The sequence below is a fragment of the Cavia porcellus genome, unplaced genomic scaffold (assembly GCF_034190915.1).
Source record: "Cavia porcellus strain 051 isolate PalLab524CR breed Dunkin Hartley unplaced genomic scaffold, mCavPor4.1 scaffold_26, whole genome shotgun sequence".
Lineage (NCBI taxonomy): Eukaryota > Metazoa > Chordata > Mammalia > Rodentia > Caviidae > Cavia > Cavia porcellus.
Window position 1 is genome coordinate 39,748,406 of NW_026947509.1, and position 27,446 is coordinate 39,775,851.

Sequence of the window (27,446 nt, forward strand, 5' to 3'; positions counted from 1 at the left end):
TATGTTTAATTGCATTTCTAAGGGAGAGGTAGCAAGTACTGCTATTATTTAGGAACTGAACTAGTAACCCTGTTATAAGCTAACTGTATTACTAGATTTCAAAGAATGGAAGATGCTCACTGTGTGTTTAATAAGATCCACAGCCGCGTCTGTGCCTGTGCAGTTATGAACTGGGTCATCATGTGGTCTTTCTGTATAATCTACTTGTTGACAGAATGCTGGCAGATAACAAGTATCAATTCAAAGTTAAGTAGCATAAATAAAAGTAAAATTACATTTTGTAGGCACAGTTCATCTTTAGAACATTTGCTTAAGCGCAGAGCTACATAATTTCTTCTGTGTGCATATATTATGCACATAGTTTACGTATATGTATATATATGCATAATGTGTATGTAACTATATTCATATGCATTTTAATCTCTGTTACACTTAACATTTTTCTATTTATCCATTCTTTCTTTCTTTATTCTCCTTTCCTGTGACACTGTTTGTATTTTAATTTTTTTTTTTCACCAGGGATCTAAATCATCTTGCGCTTTCCACGCAGGCACTTATACCACTGAGCTAAATCCCTGGCTCACGTTTTAAAATTTTTAACAGTTTGCTGTGTTTCTTATTTCTCTCCAAAGTACAGTGGTTGAATGGCATGCATGAGGCTTGGGTTCAATCCCACACCACAGAAACAAAAAGTATTTTAAGGCATCTCACACTGATTTCACCAGTCTACACTTCCAACAAGAGTGGAAAAGGGTTTCTTTTACCCCACAGCCGTTTGGCATTTGTATTTGGTTTATTTCTTGATGTTAGCCATTCTTTGTGGGGTGAGATGGAATCTCAGTGTTGTTTTAATTTGTGTGTCTCACATGACCAGTATGTTGAACATTGTATCATATATTTATTTACCATTTGTATTTCTTCAATATGCGTACAGCAACCACTGTTAAATTCCTACCTTCTTGTTTTGAAAACCTATGTAGCTATTGTTACTTTGTTGTTGTTGCTTGTCATTTTGCTTTTGTTGTTTTTTAGGTTTGTTCACACTTGATTTTTCTGTTTTCTCTTTAAAATAACAAAAATCTATATCCAACAGAAAATCACCAGGCTGATCTTTGTCTCTTATCACTGAATGATGTTCTCCCCATCCATTTAGGTTCCTGTATGCTCGAACATAGGATTTCTTATTTATGCCCCTGTGCATCCTTTCTCAAATCACACACCAATCAGTTAATCCAGGCATAAACTACTCATGCAGTGGATTTCAAAGGCCTGAGCTGAACACCCTTCCCCAAAACACGTTCTACTTAAATTGCTGCCTCCACTCCAGGGCCACTTTACTGTTCTTTTCCTGTGTCCTTGTGTCCTTTCATGTCTTTATATGTCTTTGCATACATCACTCACCTAGGAGTCCTTTCAACCAGCGCTGTACCAACATTGCTACCTCTTGTCACCATAACCAAGAAACCTCCCTGTTTCTTCTTACTTTCCATTACCTTCCCATTTTGCCTTTATTTCTCATCTTCAGCTTCCTTCCTGACATTCAGGAAGCGGTGAAAGGGGAATCCAGAATCTTGTAGTTGGGTAAATAGTCAGCAACAACTGAGAGTGGGCAACAGAAAAACACGCAGGGTGCAGAAATAGCATGGCCCTGATCTTTTGGGATGCAAGTTCAGAGTAATTCAAGGTGGTATTAAAAATATAGTTAACGAGGTTGGGAGGGTGGTTCCTTTGAACGACTCAGTAAGCTAATTGCACAAAGAAGAGATTAATGACAATGAATTCCAGATTCCTCACTGTTGGAAGACAAACAGTTATGAAAAACAGAAAGAATAGAAGGAGTCCCTGAGTTTTTGAATTGGAAATGAAATTATCAACATGAACCAATTCATTTTTAATAAATATTTATATATAGAGAGAGAGGTAATTATAGATATACTAGAATATTTCTAGTGTATACATACTTATGGGTTTTTACTTTCACTCTGTGAAAAGCCAGAGAAGCAATACTGTCTCAGTGACAATGAGCACAGCAATGCAGATCTTAGTTTCAAAATATCATTCTCACCAGAAAGAACTAGAGCTCCAGAGGGAAATGTCTGGGATATGGAGAGTATGAGGTGAGCCTGGAACACATACTGGATAAAGAAATACTCAAAACATGATGTAGATTTGCCAGAATGACTGAGGAGCTGCTCTGAAGTGAATGCCTTTTGCCAAATCTGGGACAATTTGAGCTTCACTGTAAATAATAATCATGAACAATTAAAATGTGTGGAATAGTAAGCCAGCAGTCTATATGTGTATAAATACATGAGTTTTTAAAATGAGACAGAAGGTAAAGCGAGTCTTCATAGTAGAATATTAACTAATAGATGTAAAGAAATGATGAAATTGGAGAATCACATTGATGCCAGCATAATAGTCCTTGGTGCTTGTGGGAGTTATCACTGGAAGTTAATACTGGCAGGCTGGTTTTGATGAGTAGTGAGACACTGAGAGTAATCTTGTAATTTATTCTCACAAACCTTAAAATCAATTACTAAATGGGAAGTGGCCTTAAAGAAAAGTGGCAGATAACAGTGTGACCAGAAGAGTTAGATTAACATCATAGTTGCTAACAAAATTGACATTGTATGTCCTTAACTATCGAAAAGTTTAAAAAAATCAAAATAAAGGGAAAATAGTTAATTTCTGTTAAAGATGAAAAGAAACTTCAGCTGAGACACCAGCTCTTTTTAAGAAGCTTCTTTGTCTCTCTGACAACAGATCCTTAATAATTCAATGTCTATCTGCTTGTCACACTGCTGTAATATCTAGACCATCCACTAAAATATTGGGCATGTCTGGAAAGGCAGTAAACATACAGTGAGTATTCAATAAAGGTTTGCACACCACAATTAAAAACTGAGAATTGGCTGGACCAACGAAATATTTCTCAGTGCATTCTGACTTTTAGGATTCTACTGCATATCACCAGAGGCCCAAGGAGACTGAGGTCATGGGTGTGTGCTGAGAATTTAAAGAAAATAATCACAAAACTTGTATGCCATTTTGTGTAGTGCAACATAAGGCAAGGAATACTTGGTTGCAAAACTAGACTGAAGAAACAAAAGAAGTGCAGGCCTGAAATCCAAGGCACCTGCAGGAACAGAGGTCCCGGGTACCTCCTGCTGAGTGAAGGGCAACTTCCCTCCTGCTTGTATTGTACTTTGCACTTTTGGAAACAATGTGTGCGGAGGCTGCTGTGCAGGTTATAGTTTTCTGTCAAAACCATCTGTTCTTTATTTTTCATGCAGATTGAGCCTTTTTTTGTGAGTGTGGCACTTTATGACCTCAGGGTCAGCAGGAAGATTTCTGCCGATTTTCACGTGGATTTAAACCACGCTGTTGTCAGACAGATGCTCCCAGGGGTTCCCGCGACTCTAGAAAATGGCAATATTGACATCATCACACCAAGACAATCAGAAGAACCTCATATCAAGGAACTTCCAGAAGAATGGCTGAAGTTTCCAAAGCAGGTTGTACTTTTGTTTACTTTTGACAGGCCTGAAAATTCTTTTTCCAGTGTTTTTACCAATGGATCACATATGAGGAATAATTTCTCAAATAAAAAATTTTTAAAGTTGGCCTTTAAAAAAAATATATTAAAAAAAAACAAACATGTTTTTAAATGCCTTCAGTGTGATTCCTCAGATGTTAATTAGTTGCTATCTTTGTACCTAGGCTATATTTTCTGTAAGTGATCCACATTCTGAAATTGTCTTGGTGGCCAAAATCGAAAAAGTCCTGATGGGAAACATTGCAAGTGGGGCTGAACCTTACATTAAGAATCCAGACTCCAACAAGGTAATGAGTGATTGTGTTGGTTACTTTTCTCTCCTTGCTGAGACAAAATACCCAGCTCTCAAAATAAAGGAAGGAAAGGTTTCTTTAGCTCACAGTTTGTAGAGGTTTCAGTTCATAATCAACGGGTTCCAAGCCAGGGTAGTGTGGGGCAACATGGCTGCTGTGGCAGAAACCAGAAGTGGCCACAAGAAAAAGGGAGAAAGAGAAAATCAGGCCTCCTTCACTCCCTCATATAGTATGCCAGTCCACTACCACCACTACCACCACCACCCCTGCCCCTGGGTGGGTGCAGCACTCACACCGCCAATCTCAATGCTAGACAATGAATCAATCACAAATACTAGACTCAGCTCCCTTTGAAAGGCCCACCTCCATGAGTGCATGAGGCTTTGGAGGGGTGCTTAGACACGAACCGTACTAGTAATTTTCTGATAAATAATTTTAATCCCTTTCAGTTTGGGATGGTAGTGCATGTAATCATAGCACTCTAACAGAGTGAGGCAGAAGGAATGCAAGTTTAAGCCCAGCCTGGGCAACTTAACAACTTAACAAGACCTTGTTTCAACATTTCTGTTATATGAAAAACCCAAATTATGAATGCACAACAGAATAAAAGATAAATAACAGGAAGTAGCAAAATAAATTTTTCTCAGATGAAAGGGGGAATCAAGAAATGAAGGGAGGGAAGGATGAGAAAAATTAAGATGAGTTATATATATTACCAGCTTCAGACAAGAATATAAACATGTACTAAAAACATACAAATAAAAATAATAATAATAAAGGGCGGGGGATATAGCTCAGTGCAAAGGCCTTGGCATCTTGCATCAACCCTCAGTATCTCCAAAAGAAAAACAAAACAATATTTAATTACTTTTAAGAAATTAAACCACATTGCCTTGCCGAATTATGAAGTTTGATAGATATATGGCTTTAAGTATTCACTTACTAGTTAAATCAATACCCATCAGGAAATTAAAGTATATATTTTGGGTTGATGTCTTTTTTGAATCAGTAATTTCGAACTTCTGACAATCGATTGTTATGGAAAAAATGTAAGTCCACAAGGGTCAAAGTATTATGCTATTGAAAAGTTAGCAGCAATCTGAGTAAAAGCAAGTGAATATAGTTTGCTAAGTCATCAGCAAAGCTAATGAGGATCTTAGTGAAAAAAAAATAAGATCGATAATTTTACATCAAATCATAACACATTAAAAACAGAAAGAGGAAAGGGAATAAGTACTTTGTAGGAACTATAGGTAATATTTTGCTACTTCCTTATAGTTTTAAGCAATCAAATACTGTTTAATAAAAGAAAAATGTAAAAAATATATATTTTCTTCAAAAATATGTATTTAAGGAAATTACTCATAAGAATTGAGTTTAATGGGTGGGGATTTAGCTCAATGGCCCAGCATCTGCCTGGCAAGCATGAGGTCCTGAGGTCCATTTCCAATGACTGCCCCCCCCCAAAAGAATTGAATTTAAGCATGTATAACAATTGAAGGTAGAATTGAGAAGAATCCGTTAGCTCAAAACCTGGCAAACTAAAGTGTTCAGGCTAAATTCAGTCTGGCTTCTGATTTTGTAGAAAAGCTGAAACAGTCACACGTTCATTCACTTAAGAATTGTCACATGGCTACTTCCCTGTCACCACCACAGAGGTCGTGACAGTGATCACAGAGCCTGTAAAGCCCTTTGTAGTTCAAATCTACTGACTTCTATCAAATGAATGAAATGATATATTAGAGTGAGTATAAATTTGATAATACTTTCAAGATGATAAAATCTGTTAAGTCAAGAAGAGAAAAGGGAAAGGAAAGATTTGATCTTCCAAGAAAAGGAATTTTCTACATTAGGAATTAGAGAACTGAAAAGAAAGAAGAATGTTCTTACAACTGTTTGAACCCAGAGGGTGTTATTTGGCCCTTACAAAGTAGAATCTGTGGGTTGGCAAATCAGAGTTTTACAAAGCTTTCTTATAGTACCATGAAAAAATGTTTCTTATTATTGTAAAGTGCTGTTTCTAATCAGTATTTTTATTTATCTCTTCCTTAGTTTGCACAAAAGATACTGAAATCCAACAGGCAGTTCTGCAGCAGATTGGGGAAATACCGCATGCCATTTGCTTGGGCTGTGAGGTAGGTTAATCACTGCAGAAAAGAAATAGAATTTTAGTCAGCATTGGAAGTCAGTTTTAAATACTTTTGCATTAGCTGTAATTTGTAGCATGCCTATCTATAGGAGGAGCTAATGCATTTGTCTCCATAAACACCCCAAGCTTCCCAGAGTCATACGTTTCACAAGATAATTCAGCACAACAGCTTGTCATAGAGGTCCTTGATGTGTACAGTGGAGGCATGATTCAGGGAGCTGCATGTTCTTGGTTGGTGTCAAATAGAAGCTTATTACACATATTTGGTTTCACAAACCCTTGACATCATATTAGTTCAAAAGTCTAACCTGCATAAAATTTAGAAAGCTGCACCATGATTTCCTGGGTAGTTCTAATTTTCCCTAGAGCTCATGTCTGAATAGGGATGTCCAAAAGACACTATCAAGTTGATAATTTAGAGTTCTTTTCAATTTTGATATAGATCAGCATAGCCAATTTTACCCATACCCATTTACTCTCATAAAAATGCTGAATTCTTTGTATAGTGATGATCTATCTGGACAAAAACCCTCTAACTAAAGGGCAAAATTTGCCTTTAACTTCCATTACCATTATTTTCCTTGATCTCTATATGTCTTGATTAATACGAGAATTTCTGAAAAGGAAACAAGCTTGTAGATTCATAAGGAAGAAAAGGCAAAGGTCAACAATGTACAAACTGAATGAATTAAGAGGCTAGTTAGAGTCATAATATAGGGCAGGCTAGTAAGTGTTCCTTTGGACGTAAGTGGCATCATCCCAACGGTAGTAACTGTAAAATCTAGGAAGAAGAGAGAACCTGTTAGTAACAGCATCTTTAGGTCATACAGTTGATCTAAGATGATTAACGTATGCATCAATATTATTATGCTTTGGAGGTCATTATTTGAAGTAGGGGATCGGTACATATAGGAAGAACAAATGTAGAAGTTTAAGCAGAGGTAAAGCAAAGTAGACTCACACAGCCTCTGTGTATTCTCTCAGAGCATTAGTTTTCTCTGTGGCAGTTCTATGGCCAGTTCTGTTTCCGGAAAAGAGTTTTGGCTGGGCACAGCGACACATCTGTAATCCCAGCACTCGGGACTGAGGCAGAATTGCTGTGAATTTAGCCTGTGCCACTAGAGTTCAAGACCAGCCTGAATTACATCGTGAGGCCCAATCTCAAAGAAAAGTAAAAGGGCCAGATCCCAGAGTCCCAAAACACTGGATGTCCATCTCTTGTATCTTTGGGCAAAATTCTTTTTCAGTTATAGAGTCTTCATGTATAAAAGGGAGTTGACAATGCCTGCTTCATGGACTGTGTGTGCAACCTCATATGCACAAGCATTTGGCATGAAGTAGATCATGAATATCCTCTTCCATCTTTTGTTATAGGAAATGCCATAACATTCATGTGGAAAGATATTATTTACATATACTGAGCACTTCATGATACATTTAATTTTATTTTTCATAGTTCACTGATCAAACATTTTCATAGTTCTAAGTAATCTCGGATCCCATAGGAAAACCTGTTGGAGTGAGTAGAGGCAAGATTTCCCTTGGCAACAGTGAAGTATTCCCATACAGGAAAATTACAGTAATGAACACAGTTTTGCTTTAAGGATCCCGGAATTATTCTGACATTGAAGATGTAAGCATTTTTCTTTCCTTTTTTTTTTTTTTATGGTACCAGGGATCAAACTCCTTGTGCTCACCTGCTAGGCGCTTACACTACTGAGCTAAATCCCTGGCCCCAATGCAAACATTTTAAAGCCAGATAGATCTGGGCTTAAAGTCTCAACTCTATCCTGGACCAGCCAAGTAAGCATAGTAGGCCAATTATAGTCTGTCTTTACCTGTTTTTTAATGTACTATATATATGTGCATACATACATATATATATATATATATATATATAGCATATATATATATATGTTACTGTTTCAAAGATTAATTAGTGTCGATAAATATCCAGTGAGAGAGCTATTATACAAAATTTTTACTACTATAATTTTTAAAAGTCATGTGGAAATCAAAAATTCACCTCAGTCAGTCCCCATTTCTGATAGATTTGAGTCAGTGAAGAATAACGTGGAGGAAAGAAACAAACAAATTACCTGTTTTGAAAGAACCTGAGGAGCTGAGAGAAGCAGCAATCTTACTTTGAAGTTCTGGCATACAATAAGATGCAAGGAAGATGGATGACAATATTATGAGCCATTAAAATCATTATTCCTAGGAAAGGAAAGCCAATAAAACCATTAGTTCCGGCTATGCGAATGTCCAATTGGTGCTTTTGTTATACATTAGGAAACAGTGTATTCCACCAATTTGCATGTGAAAATATATGAATTTCATTTATACAAACTTCTCTGGCAACTGAGAGAAGTGATTATGAGGATAGTTTTACAGATAATATGTTAGCCCACTTGGGTTATCTAAGTAATAGAGGATCCAGACAAATAACATTTTTAAAATTTCCCTTCATGATGCACAACCTGCTTAAATAAATAGTAAGATTTTCAAAAGGCTGATGTTATTTATATCAATTTGACATAAGCTAACTTCCTGATCTATTTGAATACCTTATTGATATTGCAGATTCTCTGATGACTTTTCCTTTCTACTATGTTTCGTAGACTATAGTTTGTTTCACATTATAGCTTTGAGTGTCTCTCAAGACATTTTGATCTTTCAAGACAGCTCACTAAAAGAGTAACCCTGACAGTGTTGTTTATGATCACCTTTCACCCAGACAGAATCATCAAGACAGTGCACACAGATGCTCATCACAGATGCAACATCACAGATGTTGCATGTTCTCCTATTTGGTACTGGCTGGGTGGCCATTTTGTAGCCAAAAGTACCAGAGTATCCATGGAGAAAATGGACATATAGTGACATGGGACGTGTTTTTATACTCCATGATTCAGGAAGAATAGACCTTGACAAATGTCACTGTTGCAAATGGAACTATCTGTGCATGTCAACTTCAGAATCATAAGTGCCTTAATCCATCCCAGGGCTCTTTCATGATTTCACTTAGTTTGTCTCATTTGATATGCTGAATAGGTTTACACACAATGCTGGTGTTTCTTTGAAATTAACCAAAAGTAAAGTTAGGATTTTATTCTTTCTCTGTACATGCAAAGAAGGTGCATCCTACAGCTATTACAATACCATCACCAAGATGGTTATTTATCCCCAGTTTGAATAGTTCCAGTGACAAAGGACACACAGTATGTGCAATTGTTTCTTTTGTCTCTCCTTATTAGCTCTAATGATTAGATGACTCTTTATTAAATTTTTATACTACCTAACAACCATTAAACGTTTTCCCCCCATGGCTACCAAAAAAAAAAAAATGTATAATTCTTCTTATGTGTTCTGCCTATTCATACTGTCTATGAATGATGCTGCCATGACACTTAAGATGCTTTTCCTTTTGGTTAACATTGTATTCCCTTCTATTACACCCCAATATCATGGCTCTGAGATCCTCACCATTTACTAATCACTGCCCAGCTGCAGCAGTTGGAACTGATACCATGTCCCAGCCATCCTGAAACCATCTGTGTGGATGCCTCAGTTCCTGGGCCTATTGCCAGTTAGTGTTTTGCTTTTCTGAGCAGTGAGGAGTTATATGTCACTGTGACTGAAGCTACCCTATAGTGCTTTCCTTCCATTATGATGAGTGGCCAGTGTGAGGGAGTAATTTCCATCACAGAGAAATGGATAAAGGCAACCACGAGTTATATAACTCACATATATTAATGTATTTGAACTTACTGTTTCATGTAAAAATTATTATTAAACTCAGTTTAACTGCCTCTCCTATTCGGAACCAACACTGGCTTCAACACCTCACACATTTGAACAAAAAGTCTATATTATATTTAACACAAGTTATTTTCCAATTAAGCATTTTTATCCTGTTTTCCTGGTGTTACTTACTAGGGGCACTTTTTCTCCCTTGGTCACTACGTAACACAGAAACGAGGAGACAGTTTGAGGGACCACAAAAATACAATTGTGATAAATTTCTGGCCTATCAATTGTATTACAGTAAAGATCTATTATCTAATGTACATTTAAATGCTATTTCAGCTTGTATTTTGAAATGTTTGGTTAATTTAAGAATGATAAAATGTTCTAGTAAAGTCCTCTAAGTTAAAATTAAAAGTCCAACATTTTTCTAACATTGAAGTAAAGGCAATTATACATGAATCTAATTCCTTTTCAACCACACAACTTATGATGAAATACAAGGAAGAAAGAAGTGACATTAACATACTATAAAATACTATATATACTATATATATATATATTGCCTGACATTACGATACTATTGAAACAAAAACAACTTATAGATTTTAAATGAGTTTATATGGTTCCAGTTAAATGGATCCAGGAGGAACATAATGCATCTGGTCATGGTATTCTCCTTATTTAAAACAAAAAATGCTCAAATTTCCTATATTTTATTTATTTATTTTTTCTTGTGCCAGAACTTAACACGTGGACCTACTTATTTCCACAAAAGTGTTTTGTGACTCTCGTCCTCTGTATTCACATATACAACCTCATCCCAGTTGCATTAAAGGTGTCACCTAGAGAGAAAGGACATTGTCTTGCCCAGGTTAAAATGTCTTAAGGAAATAATGAGAAAGAACAGCACACTCCTGTTATTCTGGACCACTGTAATGTCTTATGTAAGTTGCTAAATGGAAGACAGTACTAAAAAAAACAATTGCAATATGGACTGATGTGACCTAAAATGAGAAGTTGAAAATAAGAAATGAAGCAGAGCAAGTATGTGTAAATGAAACCTTTGCCAAAAGGTCCTTTCATCTTTTTATTTTGTAAGTTTCTACAGTTTCTTCCATTATAAATAAGAAGTCTCACTCATTTCCTTGCTTTAAAAACACAATTCTATAAAAAGTGACTGGTATCAACCTGAATAGCTATTATTTTCTTTAAGGTCAGTATTTAAAGACAACCAGGGAAATGTGGACAGAGACTCAAGATTTTCACCGTTGTATAGACAAGAAAGTAACAAGATTTCAACTGAGGACCTCTTGAAACTCGTGTCAGAATACAGACGGTATGATTTGTGGAAGCTCTTGAAACTGACAGTGGCAGTCACATTGCCACATTTGATTGTTCTCACTCCATGATGGTATTTGAATCTCAGATGTCTGAACTCCGCTGGAGATGGATGCCTCCAGGTGACTTCGTATGTGCCCAAATTATGCCATACCATCAGTTTGTTGGATCATAAGGAAAAGCATGAGGCAAAGTTATTTGTAGCTGTATAAATGAACCCTAATATTCAATATATTGCCTGAAATAGCAACACTGCTTACTTTACTCCAGAGTCCACAATTTAAGCACATCAGGGGAGGAAAGTGCCTCTTCTATAGCAGCATGCCTTTGTCTCCCTTATACTGTATGCAGGGTACCCACTCACACTATCTCTGAGTCCTCCTCTTGCACAGGCTCAGGATATTTACAAAGTGAGTACCCTTGCCCCCTGCTGAGTCACTTAAACTTGTAAACTTCTTAAATTGACATGATAAACAACATCCTAGAGGGGTAAGGGCCGTGTTGCTAGAGTATAGAATTGCAATTACTTAGTTAAGCTTTTAGACTTCTCAATGTGACATAAAATATCAACCATTACAACTGACATTACAATATTTCAATGAAGCCTCACACCTTAAGATATTTAGCCTCACTGGTGTGCAAGTAAATATTTAATAACTGACTCTAGAGGAAAAAATGAATTAGTACTGATGGCCAATATCTGTCATGTGAATTCTACCACTGATATCAAGCTGCTAATGAGATGTCATTGAACTTAAGACTGAAAAGAGATATGCAAACCATTATAAAGCCTTTCTACCACACAATTGGACATAAACAACCTCAAGGATAGGGGTAATCTTATCATAAGTAATAAAATAATTAGCAAGTAATGAATTTTGAGTCCTTATTTACTTTGTGATTAATATAATTTGTTTAATGTTAGATTTATATCATTTAATTATTAATGCTAGTTGCATTTAACAAATGGCATACAAAATTCTTGAAAATATAGCAATCAGTTTTTACCAACCTGGGAAGAGTTGGCCCTGAACCACCACTACAAGTATTCCACTTTCAAAGTAGATTTTCTCAAGGGAATAATGCTTAAAAGTGTTATCAGCAACTTCCACACTACTACAAAGGAAGACTGGGGGATAAGTTTTTAATAAAGCAGGGGGAAGGAACTGCAGGGACTCCGGTCCAGGGAGTGAATGCAGGGGAGCAAGATGAGGAAGGACTGGAGGCCCGCATTCATGCACGAGGCAGGGAAAAGCTTGTTTGTTGATTAAGAGGAAAAACATAAACCCAGCAACTGTACCAAAGACCATCTTGCTCTTAATACTTAACATTCATCATGGAAAGCATGATGGTTAAGCCAACTTGAACACCTTTATGTTAACAAACTATAAAATTTGCTGTCACAATTGTTTGGCCCTTTGTATAAGCAATATCTGAACTTGGAAAAAATAAATTTAAAATATTCCTCAGAATACCTGTAACTGACTCCCCTGTGATTTTTATTTTCACTGGCAGTAGCACATAAATTTCACTTTCCAAAATTAAAGTAGCTAAACGAAATTACCTTAGATGATTTAGGGTCTACTGCATGCTTTTCTCAAAACTCAGAATGATAGTAGATTTTTTTTCCTTGAAAATGAAAATAATTGTGTGTGTGTGTGTGTGTGTGTGTGTGTGTGCATTGTTCTTTCACAGAGCTGACCGAATCAGCAAAATGCAGACCATTCCCGGGATCCTGGACATCGCTGTGGACAACGTTCCTTTGGAACATCCAAGTATGATGATGACTTCAGAATTTGGTTATAGGGTTTTGAGCATTCAGTGGAGTTTTTTGTTCACTTGCTTGGTTAACTGATCAATTAAACTTTTCGAGTTTGTTTTGTTTTGTCCAAAATGGAAACTCATTATGGAAATGAAATTTGTCTTGGAGCTTCTTAGTTCTTTCCTTAGACAATGAGTACTGTAATAGCAGAATATTTATCTGGGATGTGTGAATCAGTGAAGAATAGCCAGGTGTTAAATTATGTCATTTAATCCTTAAAACCCTGGAGTAAATCAGGTTCAGACAGATGAATTAATGATATCCCATCGAGGGGATAATCTATATTCTGTCCAGTTCTCTGACTCAAAGCACAGGCTGACTCAGCCATACTGTGTAGCCAGAGGGCTGCTCTGAACCTTGGTGTAACCCCCACTGAGCGGCAAGCAAAGATTACAATGGAAATATTGCTAGATTCTGTTACGGCACAGAGAAGATCTGTGTTTTTTAAAATATATTCAAAAATCCTAGGTAGGTAAGGAAAACAATAGATTTTTAAAAATTTTTACTAGTGTATACCTGAAAATTTCAGAATTCAGAACAAGTTCAGGTTTTTTACTGTGTATAACAGCCAGGGAGAGAGTTGTTACCATGGAATATTTGAGTTGTCACTAGTTTTCCATTTTTATAATTTTCCACAAAGCATTTTAACACAAAATATAATTAACATTCTACATTAAGCCTTGACTCGAAATCATTTTATATTGATTAGTATGAAAAAGCAGAAAATAAACTAAGCCGTTTCCTCTACCTGACTTGAGAAGCTGGGGCTTCTATGACATATGGAAAAGAAAAACAATGAAAGAGAAAGCTAAATATTCTCTTTGAAAGAATGGTAGGACATTAGAGTAAGTCAAACATAAAATAAAATATTATGATTGATTTAGGGAAAAGCTGTGCTGTGACTCACAAGCACATGTCTATGTGCTTTAGTGAATACAGGAAGATGCCTTCTGGCTAAAATACTGTAAGCAGCCTTGCTGTCCTTCATTCCTATAGCGGAGCCTTCAGACTACTTAGTAACAGAAGGCTGATGTGTAAATTCCTACTGATCTCTCTGGTTTCTTAGTTATTCCTACAAGGTTATACTTTAAAATTTTATAAAGAGTGAAGAGAAATATAAAATATCCCATAACAAATAATGTCAGGAAGGCTCCAAGATCTTACTGTAGAATCATTTCACAGAGAATAATTAGTATTAATCTATCTGATACTAGCAATAATAAAACTAATAGGCAATTTTTTCTGTCATGTATCTGTATTTGTATTGTTTATATTAGTAACATAGCAAAGGTCAGTGGGTTATTCCTTATTTTATAATATCTAGTTAATATATACAGAGGATCATTTACTTTTTAAGTAAAACAATATGAAAATAGTTGTAAATACATCTAAAAGACACACCAGCTTTTTAGACATGAGTTTACTATTATATTTGTATTTTTTCTACTTAGCATGCGTACATCTTACAATTTTTATCCTGGCATCAAATAACATAGTTTGGTACACAAGTCGAAAGTTTATATTTTGAGTGCATTTGTGTTAAAATGTTAAGTATTAGTCACTTGTTAAAAGAACCATATTAAATGACAAACTCTTATTTTCTGATTTTTTAAGACTGTGTAACGTCGTCCTTTATCCCTGTCAAGCCTTTCAACGTGATGGCTCACTCAGAACCCACAGTGGAGGTGGAAGAATTTATTTATGACTCGACAAAGCACTGCCGTCCTTACAGAGTATACAAAAATCAAATTTACGTTTACCCCAAACACCTTAAATATGACAGCCAGAAATGTTTCAACAAGGTATGCGGTCAGCTTCTGACAGTAGCATCTTCTCTCACACAAGACGATACAAGTGCACCTCCACATTACTGGCCAGCATTTCAAATAGCAAATCATTTGGAGAAAATAGTAAGGAGCTATGTGACCCATCTTAGAATTGTGTAAAGATACACAGTTCAGAAATATGTTACTAATCTTGTCTGAAATCATCCCTAAATGAATCATATTTGAACCATTTTTTTAAGTTTCTTATAATATTCTGAAAACAATGTGGCTGCCCCTTTCAACATGAGCTTTTTTTTTCCTTTTGAAAGCTTTGTATATCCTTCTGCTATTTCTGAGCACTGTGTATAATGTCATAAGAAAATGTTGGTTAGTCTACGTTTTCCAGATTTAATAAGAAGCTACTTATTTTAGGCACTTATATTGTTTTAGAGTGTTTTTGAAAAAGAAACTACAATTTCCATTTTCCCCCACTGTCATTTCAGGCACGAAATATAACTGTGTGCATTGAATTCAGAAATTCTGACGAGGAAAGCGCCAAGCCTGTGAAGGTGAGTCAAGTCTGCAGGAGTCGGGCCTGAGGACGGAGGAAAGGTTCCGGGTTATTGGCAGGCTTTTAAAGTGCGTGTGGTTGAAAGAGGAACAATTTGATACATTTGCTTTTGATTTTCTGAAGTGTGGCTGATTTAATAGGCATCCTTAACTAAAGCTGTTAGAAAGGCCACTCTTGCAGTCCTCTTAGCTTTTCATGATTTGGAAACAAGGAAACCATTCTAATGTGAAATAAATGCAGAGATTACCCTCTGAAAGAAGATGCCCTTTGCAAATATTAACTGGGTTCTTGATTCTTCCTGTGTGATCTGAAATGCCACCCCTCGGCACTGTCTGTGTGCTCTGTGGGCACCATAGCATTGGCCTTGTGACTCAGGCAGTGGCCCAGGAGATTCTGGTGTTTAAGGATGGTGTGTATAGCCTGGTGCCTCAGGGACTGGAAGAAGGCACTGGGAATTCAGTCTCAGATGTCGATCACATGATCCAATAACATCAATAAGACCGCAAGGTTTGTATGAATTATTTGAAATTATAAAGTTGGAACTGAATGCATTTTTAGAGCTCACATTTGATATTTACTCTTTATGTTAAAGCTTCAAACAACATAAAATATAAAAATTGTGAGGAAATTGTTTTTAGAGGTCCTGCTGCCACATATTCCCAATTTCATTGAATCGGAGGACGGAGATAGTAAAAGACAAAGCTAATTGTGACTAAACTAACCCCACCATCATCTGAGACAGTATCCTAAAATAATCTGACAGGTGCGAATCATATCCTCTGAGGTATGCTACCAGGAAGGTTTGTAGTATTATTCAGAACAATGACTAGATAATGTCACACAGTGGAAAGAGAAAAAGTTCTTCAAAATCATCTTAGCCACTGCCATTGTCCCCAATACCAACCTCCACAAAAGCATTAACTTAAGGAGAGAAAATTAAGTGAAATGTAATTGTTGAACAAGGACAGTGAGCAGACATGCTCGGCCTCATAAAGTAGAGGTTTTATGCAAAAATTTCTCAGAAAGCAGAATAATCACAGGTGTGTAAGCCTCTTGTTGCACTGGATTCCACGCACCATACAGAGATACAGCAAGGTCAGATGCCAGACTCCAGGAAAAGGGTCTAAGCATTAGGCTAAAAGCGTTCTAAGATGCATAACTAGAAATTTCCACGTCCCATCCACTGGCTTGATTAGGGATGGAATAGATTAGTGTCACCATGTACTGGAGCCTGGAGCCAGACCTGTCCTGCCAGCTCAGCCTAAACAGGCGGAAGCCGCAGCACCCAGAACTAGGATCCAGACAGTCCTTGGACCTTAGTTGGACCTTAACTCTAGGACAGAGCTGATACGCTAACCCCTTCTGGAAGTCACGCTGCAGGAATCAGTCTTGAACAAGTTACCCTTACTTTATAATCAACGGTCAAGTTTTTGGCTCTGATGGAATTCCTATAAAATGAATAAGAACTCCCAGATCTCTAGCACCCCACTGTATAATAAATGCGGGGCGGCACACCCACAAAGTTCAAGGTTAATTGGAAGTTAGGTCAGCCTGGTTTGTTATCACAAAGTGTGCCTTGGTCTTGCGATTGGTAATGAAGGCTTATGACTATTTTTTAGCTATTTCAGAAAAACGTAATTATCCCCCTCATACATTGTTACACAGTGCATATATGGAAAACCTGGAGGGTCTCTCTTCACCTCAGCCGCCTACACAGCAGTTCTGCATCATTCCCAGAACCCGGATTTCTCTGATGAGGTAAGGGCCAGGTCTCTACTGCCTGTGCAGCTCTTAGCAAGGATAGGTGAGTGGATTTGATCAACACTCTGTCTAGATCATGCCTCAGACCAAGGATGGGCCTTGGCAGGTATGTGCTTACCAAGATTTATAAATGCCACCAATTGAGTTTCTCTTCCAGTATGTTACAAATTCGCACATTTGAGCACAGGATTGATTTTTTTTTTTTATTGTTTTGGTTTCTTCCAAGGAGACTATTATTTTTCTTTTGTTTCACTGGTCAGAATATTAACCTTCCTAACCATGGCAGCATTTGTGTCATAATGGAAAGACCAAAGGACTCGGGTGTGAGCTAACACCAGCCTTTCCATCCATTCAGATAAACTGAATGAACTTGCAGTCATCTATCTCATCACTGCAGGAACATCCCCTGCCCTGGCCGACTTGAGATCGCCTCAGTACATGCCAAGCCCCAGGCTGTATTCCACTTGCATTCCATCTCATTTACTTCCCAGAGCAGTTCTTACAAATAGCCACTATTACTACTTCCCTGCCAGAAAGAGGAGGGCTTTGCCAAAAACAAACAACTACTAAGCGACAACCAGAATTCAAAATAGTCCTTGTGATGACTGCAGACCACTCTGCTTCAGCACATGTAAAAACATCATTGGATCAATGGCAAATTACCATATACATGTTAGCATCTGTAATAAACAGCTCCACACAAACAAATTTCAGAGATTTCATTTAATTTCTAACCATAACATTCTGAAAGAATGCAACCTACTGATCTAATGCCAGGGATGAAAACACTCTGATCTTTTATGGTTAATTCCATTGATGCTAGAACACCTTGGCACCATGTAGTAGCTTAAAACAATACACATGTTATCGTATAGTTCTGAAGGTCAGAAAATGACGTGGCCACAGGACTGAAATTCAGGTGTCAGCAGAGCCACCTGCCTTCTGAAACCTGTAAGGGAGAATCTTTCCTTGCCATCCCCAGATTCTACAGACTCCACACTCCCTTTCTCTCTCCTCCTTTCTTGTGGTATCTTACCCTGCCCTCTGCTTTTGTTCTCACATCTCCACTGACTCTGAGTCTCCTGCCTTCCTTTTGTAGGGGCCTTTGTAATTATAGAGTGCTCACTTGTAAAGTCGGGATAATCGCCCATCGCACGGTCCCTAACGAAACAGGTCCATAAAGGCCCTTTTATCACGCAGGTTAGCACATTCACCGGCTCTGCATAGCGAGACCTGGAAGATGTGTTTGGGAAGCATTTTCCCATCCACTGCACCTTGCTGCCCATCAATTATTTTAAAGCTAACTATAAAAGCACCAATGAAACTGCCTGCCTGGATTTTCTTCCTACTTCTGTGTCCATTCAGTGCAAGTAATTTTCCTCTGTAAATTCAAGACAGAAGGCGAAAAGAAAATTAAGAAGAGCTATTACCATAATACCAAATATTTACTGTACAGATTGAGACTTTAGCCAAAACTATAAAAAAGTTGCATTCTTTGAAAAAATTGTATTTTTAAATCCTACTACTAATGTAGGTTTTTCATGCTTTTCATGCTCATGTACTTTCTAGAGTCCTCATAAAAGCTATGAGCTTTTCCACATGAGAACATGTGTATTATGAACAGCATGGTGGTCTCTCCAGTCCAGGTTTAAAATTAAGGTTTTGTTTTCTTAAATATGGCAAACATGGTTGCATTAATCACAAAAGTGAATATAAATTCTTCCAAGGCAGTTATAATAAAATATGAATATTTGCAGTATTTAAACAAAAGATGTTTTGATTAGCTTTTGTTTAACTGGAATTGTGGGATTTTTTTTTTTTTTTTTTTTGGTACTGGGGATTGAACTCACAACTGCGTGCTTGGCAAGGCAGGCCCTTATGCTGCTGAGCTAGATCCCCAGCCCTTTAACTGGAATTCTTGCATGCTGATTGCATTCCCATGTGGTCTTAATGAAGAAAAAAAAAAAAAAACTCTTTCTGTTGCATTGTTTATTACTGTGTATTTTGAAATATGTGTTGGCTTTGATAACTAGGTTAGCATATGATGTACAAAGCATATGTAAGCTTATAAACCATCCAAATTCAGGGATTCTCAGACTTAAGTCCACACATCAGAATTATCTGGAAAGCTTGTTGAAGCACAGATTACCCCAGATTTTGGTATTCAATATGTCTGGGTTGGGGACTGAGAGTCTGTGTTTCTAAACAAATTTCTAGTGACACTAAAACTGCTGTTCCAAAAACCACATGTGTAAAACTATTGCCTTAAATTCTTTCTTGAACACTGTGAAAATAAATTAGCTATATGCACGGGGCATCTAATAAAGCAGATGGTAGGTAATTTGCATGTTGTTGCTTGAGTTGACAGTTCTGAGAACTACTGCTGAGTTGCTGATACAGGGCTGAATACAGTCTACCCAATGGGATCTTGGAGTCAGCACAGAGCTCCTCAGAAAACATGGCTTTTTGTTCAGGGAGATCCTAGTACTAACAGTCCCACCCCCAAACCCCTAGCGTCTCTGACCTGTCCTTTTCACAAGGCAATGGGCAGTGTGCAATTAAATGATTTATCTGACAGGGCTTTTAAAACTGAGAGGCCCTATACATGTAGACAGTTATTTCAAAACATTTCTCTGCAGAAATATAAACTTACATATAATATAAATATTTTACATTTATTTATATTTATTAGAAGCATTATATATAAGTTACAGCATGATGTTTTGACGGAATGGTTCATTTTTTAGTAATCACAATATCATATTTAAATGTTTTATTATTTTTTGTTAAAGGAATAGATTCCAGGATTAAGTTACATCACTTACCATTTCCACATCTCTCAGCAGTGTGTGTATGAATTGCCTAGGGATCTTATTAAAATACAGATTTTGAGTCACTGTGACTGGGGTAGTGTCTGAGATTCTGCATTTTGAATGTGTTGTCAAACAGCACTCATGCAACTGGTTCACAACCTTGTTTAGGAAACAAGGACCTCCAGTTTGCTCAATTCATGTCCCTCAATGGTAGTTTCTTTATCTGTGATCTGTGACTTTCTTGCATTCTACAATTAGGTCTCTCTCTCTCTCTCTCTCTTTCTCTGTCTCTTCCTCCCTCCCTCCCTCCCTTCGCCTCCCTCTTTCTTTCTGTCTCTGTCTCTGTCTCTCTGTGTCTCTCTGTCTCTGTCTCTCTCTGTGTCTCTGAGTATGTGTGTATTTAAGCATGTATGTGATTAGTCCATACTTTAGTAACATAAATTATCTTAATGATAAACTCTAGGTATTCTGAATACATTACTTACTGTTAGCACAGATTTTTATTGAGAGTTAAATCAGTACATCCAATATTATAAAATGTGGGCACATTTTTTAGTTTGAAAATTTTTAAATACTGTGCGTTGTCTTGTGCTGACCATCGGCAAATTATTTTAACATCAGTCCAATGAGGATCTCTTTCATTGCAGGTGAAAATTGAGCTACCAACACAACTGCATGAGAAACACCATATTTTATTTTCTTTTTATCATGTCACATGTGACATCAATGCCAAAGCCAATGCCAAAAAGAAGGAGGCTCTGGAAACATCAGGTACTAACAGGGAGCAGTTGAGGTGATTTTATGTGTTATCCATCTGACTCCAGGTGGAAGGTATTTTTAAAAGTTCTGATTTATTGAACTGTTTAGTGAAGTTAATTGTTCACAAATCATAAATATCTTTAGTTTCATTCCTTGCCAGAGATGTTTGTATCCAAAATCTTTCTCTTTTTCCTTTGCACAGTTGGGTATGCTTGGCTTCCTTTGATGAAACACAATCAAATAGCTTCTCAAGAATATAATATCCCAATAGCAACAAGTCTGCCTCCTAACTATTTAAGCACTCAAGATCCTGCAAGTGGAAAGGTATTGAGTTATATATATATTGACTTAAGAGGAAAAATATCAGCTAAAAGGCATGAGGTTATCTTTTTTCCCTGCTACTTAAATCAGAACCACAGTGTTCACAGCTTTTGTGCTTATGAATGGAGTTTGCCTACAATATTACAAGTCTTATTTAGTTATGGCTACTAGAAATGGACTACCAAAAATAATTCCCTGATATTGTATTGGTCTCCTCTATCAGTATTACCAAATATATTTGCATCTTGCCTTTCCTGTCTCATAGCAATAGTAAAAATAGCATAAACTAAACTTTCTTTTTTATTATTCTGAATTATCACAATGACAGTAAGAAATTGTTTTCTTGCAGCATGGTGGGAGTGACATTAAATGGGTTGATGGTGGCAAACCACTCTTCAAAGTAGCAACTTTTGTCGTATCAACAGTGAACACTCAGGTGAGTAGGTCACTCGGAAATCTGAACACCTTCTCCAACCCAAAGAATCATAACAGAGCTCCTTCTGCCTGCATAAGATGAGATTGGTCATTCCATGAGAGGTCAGAAGCGCAGGTGGTACAAGACTAACAAGGCAGATGTTTGGGGTATAGTTCTGTGTCTCTCTGAAGATACAGTCTCCTAAGTCCATGAGCCCAGATGTCATAAACATCAGATCAAAATACTGGATCTGCATTTGACATGTTGAAACTTCCTTTGCAGTATAATTTCTTCCACTAATAACATTCAGACATTGAAATTAAATATTAAGAATGAAAACTTCGGCTATATACTACAAAATTAAGTATCATTTCAGCACTTACCCAGGGCCATGAGACTGGCAAAAGTTTACTTGAGAATCACTTCAATTTCTGACTTAGTGACCCTAGACAAATTAATTAATCCACGCTCTCATCATTATTTCCTCAGCAAGGAACTACGTCAATAAACTATCTCTGCTTAAGGTTGCACTGAAGATAAAAACAATTTCACCAACAATATGCTGTTTAAACATATGTAATTATTATTATCATCATTGAATCACCACAGGGTGAAGTGTCCTTGGATATGAATTATAAACTACAAAGCAAATTGTTGTAAATATATACAATATGAATTTCTTCTTAAGTTCAATATGCATCTACTTTTCCATTTTTTTTCGGGCTCCTTTATCGCTAGCCCATACTTGGTTGCTAAGAAAAGTGAAATAGCATTTACTGTTAGAGATAGTTTGGTACATATAATTTGTAGAATTATCTTGTAATATTCACCCAAAAAAGGCAAATTCAGAAGAGTTTAAGAGATCTGTCAGCATACTAGAGATGCAAGGAATAAAGCCAAGGGCCTGGATCTCATTGCAGTGTCCCACATGAGTCTAGCCAAGAGGCCTGGAGCCCACAGCAGTATCTTTATGTGTTCATGTTAAGAGGCTGAGGACTCCATGATGGAAGACTGAAGGATCTATGCCAGAAAGCCCAAGGGCTAGTACTAGAGGCCAGAGAATCTGTTCCAAGAGCCTGAGAAGGGGCTGTGCCAGAAGGCCAAGAGATCTGCACTAGACCCAGAAAGCGACATTCAAGATGAAAGTGAGAAGCAGAGCTCCCTGGAAAAGAGCAGCACCATCCTGGTGAAAGGGATGACCTGAGTTCCCCTGACAAGGAGAACTGAAATCCTGTCAGGAAAATCAGGCTCAACAAAGCTTCTCCTAGGAAATTAGCAGTGTGCAACCTTCTCCTCCCATTATCCTTTTATGCCATTCTGACAGCAATCATCAGGTGGGTGTTCTATGCTCAGAACCACACTGCCTCAGTTCAGATGGGTGTTCACACTCAAAGTGACTGTTAGTTAATGCACCACAGTTAATATATATATACGTATGGTCCAAATTTCAGTAGTCTCTGATATTTGAAGGCAGATTTAGTCCTCCTGCCCAGTTCTTTACCCACAACCCATTAAACTCATAATTCTCTGATGCCAACAGCCCTAGTCAGATTTCACAAAATGGTCCATCTCCAGGAAACTCTGTTTTACTTATCTCACATTCTCCTGGGTTGCCCTTTGTAAGGATTAACACAGGTCTCCCTCTAACTCATCCCATGCATCCTTTCTCTATGCCCATGTCTACCATCTACACATTCTCAGAACTTACTTCCATTTCTAGGTGCAAAAGACTCTGCTCTGTCCTGTGCCTTTCAGCCACAACGCATCCACTGCTTCCCCCAATATCACTTTGATACTAATAATTCCTTGATCAGGAAGGCCATGCCTCTGTCTCTCTTCTTTTCTTCCTGTCATTGGTCTCCATCAGTTCACACCAATCCTTCATATATCGCTCAACTCTCACTTCCTCCAAGAAACCTTGGCTGTTCCCTGATCTCACAGACAAAGCTGAGCTGTCTTATTATGTACCCTGATGGCATCCTGCTTTTTGTGTGAAGCTTTTATCCAATCATGATTAAATTGGGTGGATGAAAGTCATGGCACGGTGCTGGTCTCCTGGATGTAATGAAAGGGCCACATAGCAGAAGTCAATTTTGCCTTCCAAGGGTTGATAGAAGGTTAAATTTCAATTAATAATGTTGTGGGTTAATCAAAGAAATCATATTTAAAAGGAAACAGCTGTCTTTAACTAAGAAAAGAACTACAGCTAGAAAACAGAAAACACACACACACACACACACACACACCAGCCTGAGTGGAATCCATGCCTCAGATACTGTTCTGGAATGTTCACTGCCAATGAAACATGTAGAGTGATTTTAGCTCTGCTGATCTAGCTCACTTCCTAACTGTGTAACTCAGTGCAGAAGTTAGACAATTCTGGAATAGTCTTCAAGGGTAAGATTTGGTTTTTGGTTTTGGTGTTTTGTTTTGTTTTTCAGTAATGAGAATTAAACTCAGGGACTTCTCACTGAGCTGTATCCCCACTTTTATTTATTTCTTTCCTTCTTTCTTCTTTCCTCCTTTCTTCCTTTATTTTTAAATCTTGAGATAAACCCTTGCCAAGACGGGGCTCAAACCTGTGACCTCCTGCCTCAGCTTTCAAGAGTGCTGGGGTTATAGGCCTGCACCAGTTGAAAATCACATAATCTTTTTTTAATGGACTTCCTACTATCAAGCTGACTCAGACATGTTAAGCTTGAAAATGTCCCTATGCAAGTTAAAAAGTACACGGCCTCATATGTGTTCAATAACTTATAAAAGAAATTGGTAGAATGTTATGGAAGAAGCAGAAATGGGAAAACACAGGTAATGTGAAAAAGCAGCAGAGCTACAGGAAGCGATTCTCCAGCCACGGTGCCTTACAGGAACGACACCTAGAAAGAGCTGACTTTGTCAGCTGGAGGGAGCTTCACAGGTCCCAAAGTTCCCAGGACACTGGGCGCTTTGTTTCTGACTTCACAGCACAGCCCTGCATGTGAGCTCCAGTCCTGCAGAAGCACCCAGCTGTCAGCAACATGAATATTTGCAACACAATCTGTGTGTCATGAGAAACAAGTATTTCCTTGCTGTTGCAGGATCCACATGTGAACGCATTTTTCCATCAGTGCCAAAAAAGAGAGAAAGACATGTCTCAGTCACCTACCTCGAATTTCGTCCGTTCTTGTAAGGTAACATGATGTACAAATAGTTTTGGCGGTCTCCGGAGTAAAAATGGGCAACAGAGATGTTTCATTTTTCACTGAGTAGCAAATAAAGAGATGTTTAAATACCATATCAATTCAGAGAGTAAAGCATTAAATTTCATAATTTCTAAGTAGCTGTGTCTGTTGATTAGAAAAAAGAAATATCAGGGGTTTTTTTTCCTAAAATAAATATGAAAAACAGAATCTACTGTTGTAAGCTACTGCTGTTGACTGGAGTTCTCCCCACATCACCTTCAGGCCCACGTGCCAAGCTCACTGCAGCGAAGATAAAGCAGATAAAGAGGAGTTGTGAAATTTATGCTCTAGTTCGAAGATACACGAGCAGAATAAGCTCTACTATTTTTTCTTATTATTTGTTTCATAAATTTAAATTATACATGTACAGCATGATGTTTGGAGACACAGTACAACGTATAACAGCTGTCAGGTTTTTGTTTGTTTGTTTGTTTGTTTTGTTTTGTCTTTTTGAGATAGGGTCTCGCTATGAGGGTCAGGCTGGCCTTGGGCTCACTTTGCAGCCCAGGCTGGTCTCAAAGTTGCAACGATCCACCTGCCTCAGCCTGCCAACTGCTGGGATTACAGGAGTGCCCATTGGTCTAGGGCTATGATTTTCAGTTTGGGTCTGACAGCTGTCAATTTTTGTGGTGAGAGCACTGCTCTCATCTGGCCTTTTACACCAGCATAATATCCTCCAGGTTCACCAATATTGTTGCAAGTAACAGTTATTTCCTTCCTTCTTGAGACAGAATAGTGAGCTATTATATAAAATGCTATATTTTCTTATCCTTCCATCCACTGATGGATGCTTAAGTTGATTCCATATATTGACTTATGAATAATAGTGCAGATAGATTTCTGATGTCCTGATTTTATATCTTTTGGATATCTACATAGCAATGGATTTGCTATCATGTGGTAGTTTATTTTAATTTTTTTGAGGAACCGTCATTGCTGTTTTCAGTAATGACTGTACTGATTTAAATTCCTGCTAGCACTGTGTAAAGGTTCCTTTTCTCTGCATCTGCAGTAATACTTGTCATCTGTCTTTGTTTTTGATGCTATGGATAGAAAGCAGTCTTGTTAATTAGCTTCTCTTTTCTATTATTTTAGTCTTGAGACAGCTTCCTAAATTGCTAAGTTGCCCATGTTGTGCTATAATTTAGGATTCTCTGCCCTCAGCATTTTAGAGTGCTGAGATTATAGGTGTACACCATCATGTCTGGTGTCATTTGTCTTGTAATAATAGCCATTCTGTTTTTTGGCATGCTTTGCTTTATTTTGATTATTTGTTTTATTTTGTTTTTTGTTTTGAGACAGGGTCTCACTATGTTCAAGGCAGGCTGGCCTTGAACTCCTGCCTCTGCTTCTCAAGTGCTGGGATTATAAGCTTGTACCACCATGCCTGGCTAATTATAGCCATTCTCCCAGGGATGAGGCAATAATCTTACTGTGGTTTTTTGCATTTATGTGATGATTAATTATACTGAACAGTTTTTTTTTCTTTGCTTGTTGGCTGTTACTGGATTTGGAGGGGGGGTCTCTAGAAATAGCTACTTAGGTTTTTGACCTATATTTTTTAAAAATTGGGTTATCTATTTGCTCTGGAGTTGTTGGAGTGCCTTATATATTTTAGACATAGATCCAATAATAGATGAATACCTTACAAATGATTTCTCCTAATTTATAAATTGTGTCTAACTTTGTTGATTGTTCCCTTGCCTATGAAGAAGCTTTGTATCGTGATGTGGTTTATTTTAACTTGATTACCTATACTTTTAGGATCATGTACAAAAAAATATTATTTTCCTAGATCACTGTCCAAAGCTTTCGCTCTATGTTTTCTAGAAATATTAGAACTCAGTTCTTGAATTTAAGCCTTTAATCCAGAACAATACTTTAAATTTATTAAGTATCTTTTTCTGCCAATTTACTACAGAATTTGTTGAACGTCGACAAGATACATACAATCATGAGTTTTCTGCCTATAATCTTGAATCAGCTCTTCAAAGTTTTGGTACAAAATGAGGAGGATGAAATAAGTACAACTGTCACCAGGTACCCATAAAACCCCTGGAGAAGAGATTTTATAACCTTGCCAACATACAATCTACTTTAACTCAATAATCATGTTCTGGTATAGGTTTATAATTCATTTGGATGTTTGTATCAGTCTTAAGTATTTATCACTCTTGAAGTTTTACTTTCTAATAACTTATTATGATCATTAGTAACATGCTAGACTTCTTTCACTTTGTGTGTTAAAAATAATTTCTTTTGAAACATGCAACTAAAAGACTTAATATGGAAAGACTGGTCTATGATTTACTCAGTTTCCCTCATGGGGGAAATATATACGAAGCTACACAATCATAATTTTTTGCTGTTGACTTTGATGCTCATCATAATCCTCCAAAGATTGGTCCAGGTTGTTCATTTATCAATAATTTATTCCTTGATGAATATTACTCTCTGATATGAACATACTGTAGTGTTATTCTAGCAGTTCACTTGTTGAAAGACATCTGGATTGTTACCAGGTGGGACTATTATGAATAAACCCCACAAATCCCCCTATAAAATATACTGAGTAGCTGTATTGTTTTACATTCCCAAATGAACTTTTTAAAAAACAATAAGCATTTTGTTAACTACTTTCATTTTAAATTTGATTGCACTAGTCAAATCACTAATGTGGGTAGTGATGAAATCATAATTTCCTTTTATAGAGGTAGTGTCTTGAATTAATGATTTACTGTTACATTCCTATTGGTAATGTTTGAAAGTCTTTGCATTCTGAAAAAAGAATTACTATGGGCATTGAAAGGGTTATAACATCTTCCTTACAGGAATATTGTCTTTTCCAAAATTAGAGCTCTTAACCTAGTTTTTTAAGGTAGAGACCTGTAGTTCTGGAAAATGAAAG

The 27,446-nt window shown here is 37.2% G+C and overlaps 1 protein-coding gene across 17 annotated transcripts in view; it reads left to right on the top strand.

Annotated features, from left to right (window-relative positions):
* Dock10 (dedicator of cytokinesis 10) overlaps positions 1 to 27,446 on the top strand; it is a 266,509-nt gene that overhangs the window by 166,998 nt on the left and 72,065 nt on the right. For all 17 annotated transcript variants that reach the window (XR_010043486.1, XM_063237241.1, XM_063237245.1 and 14 more), the window contains 13 exons: positions 3,297 to 3,518; positions 3,724 to 3,846; positions 5,905 to 5,987; positions 10,965 to 11,087; positions 12,785 to 12,864; positions 14,526 to 14,713; positions 15,181 to 15,246; positions 16,914 to 17,006; positions 20,470 to 20,593; positions 20,784 to 20,905; positions 21,252 to 21,338; positions 24,395 to 24,487; positions 26,460 to 26,578. Coding sequence is in view for 16 of the 17 variants with exons in the window: in XM_063237241.1 (XP_063093311.1) it covers positions 3,297 to 3,518; positions 3,724 to 3,846; positions 5,905 to 5,987; positions 10,965 to 11,087; positions 12,785 to 12,864; positions 14,526 to 14,713; positions 15,181 to 15,246; positions 16,914 to 17,006; positions 20,470 to 20,593; positions 20,784 to 20,905; positions 21,252 to 21,338; positions 24,395 to 24,487; positions 26,460 to 26,578 (1,523 nt within the window). In the remaining variant the exon portion in view is untranslated. The remainder of the gene's footprint in view (positions 1 to 3,296; positions 3,519 to 3,723; positions 3,847 to 5,904; positions 5,988 to 10,964; positions 11,088 to 12,784; positions 12,865 to 14,525; positions 14,714 to 15,180; positions 15,247 to 16,913; positions 17,007 to 20,469; positions 20,594 to 20,783; positions 20,906 to 21,251; positions 21,339 to 24,394; positions 24,488 to 26,459; positions 26,579 to 27,446) is intronic.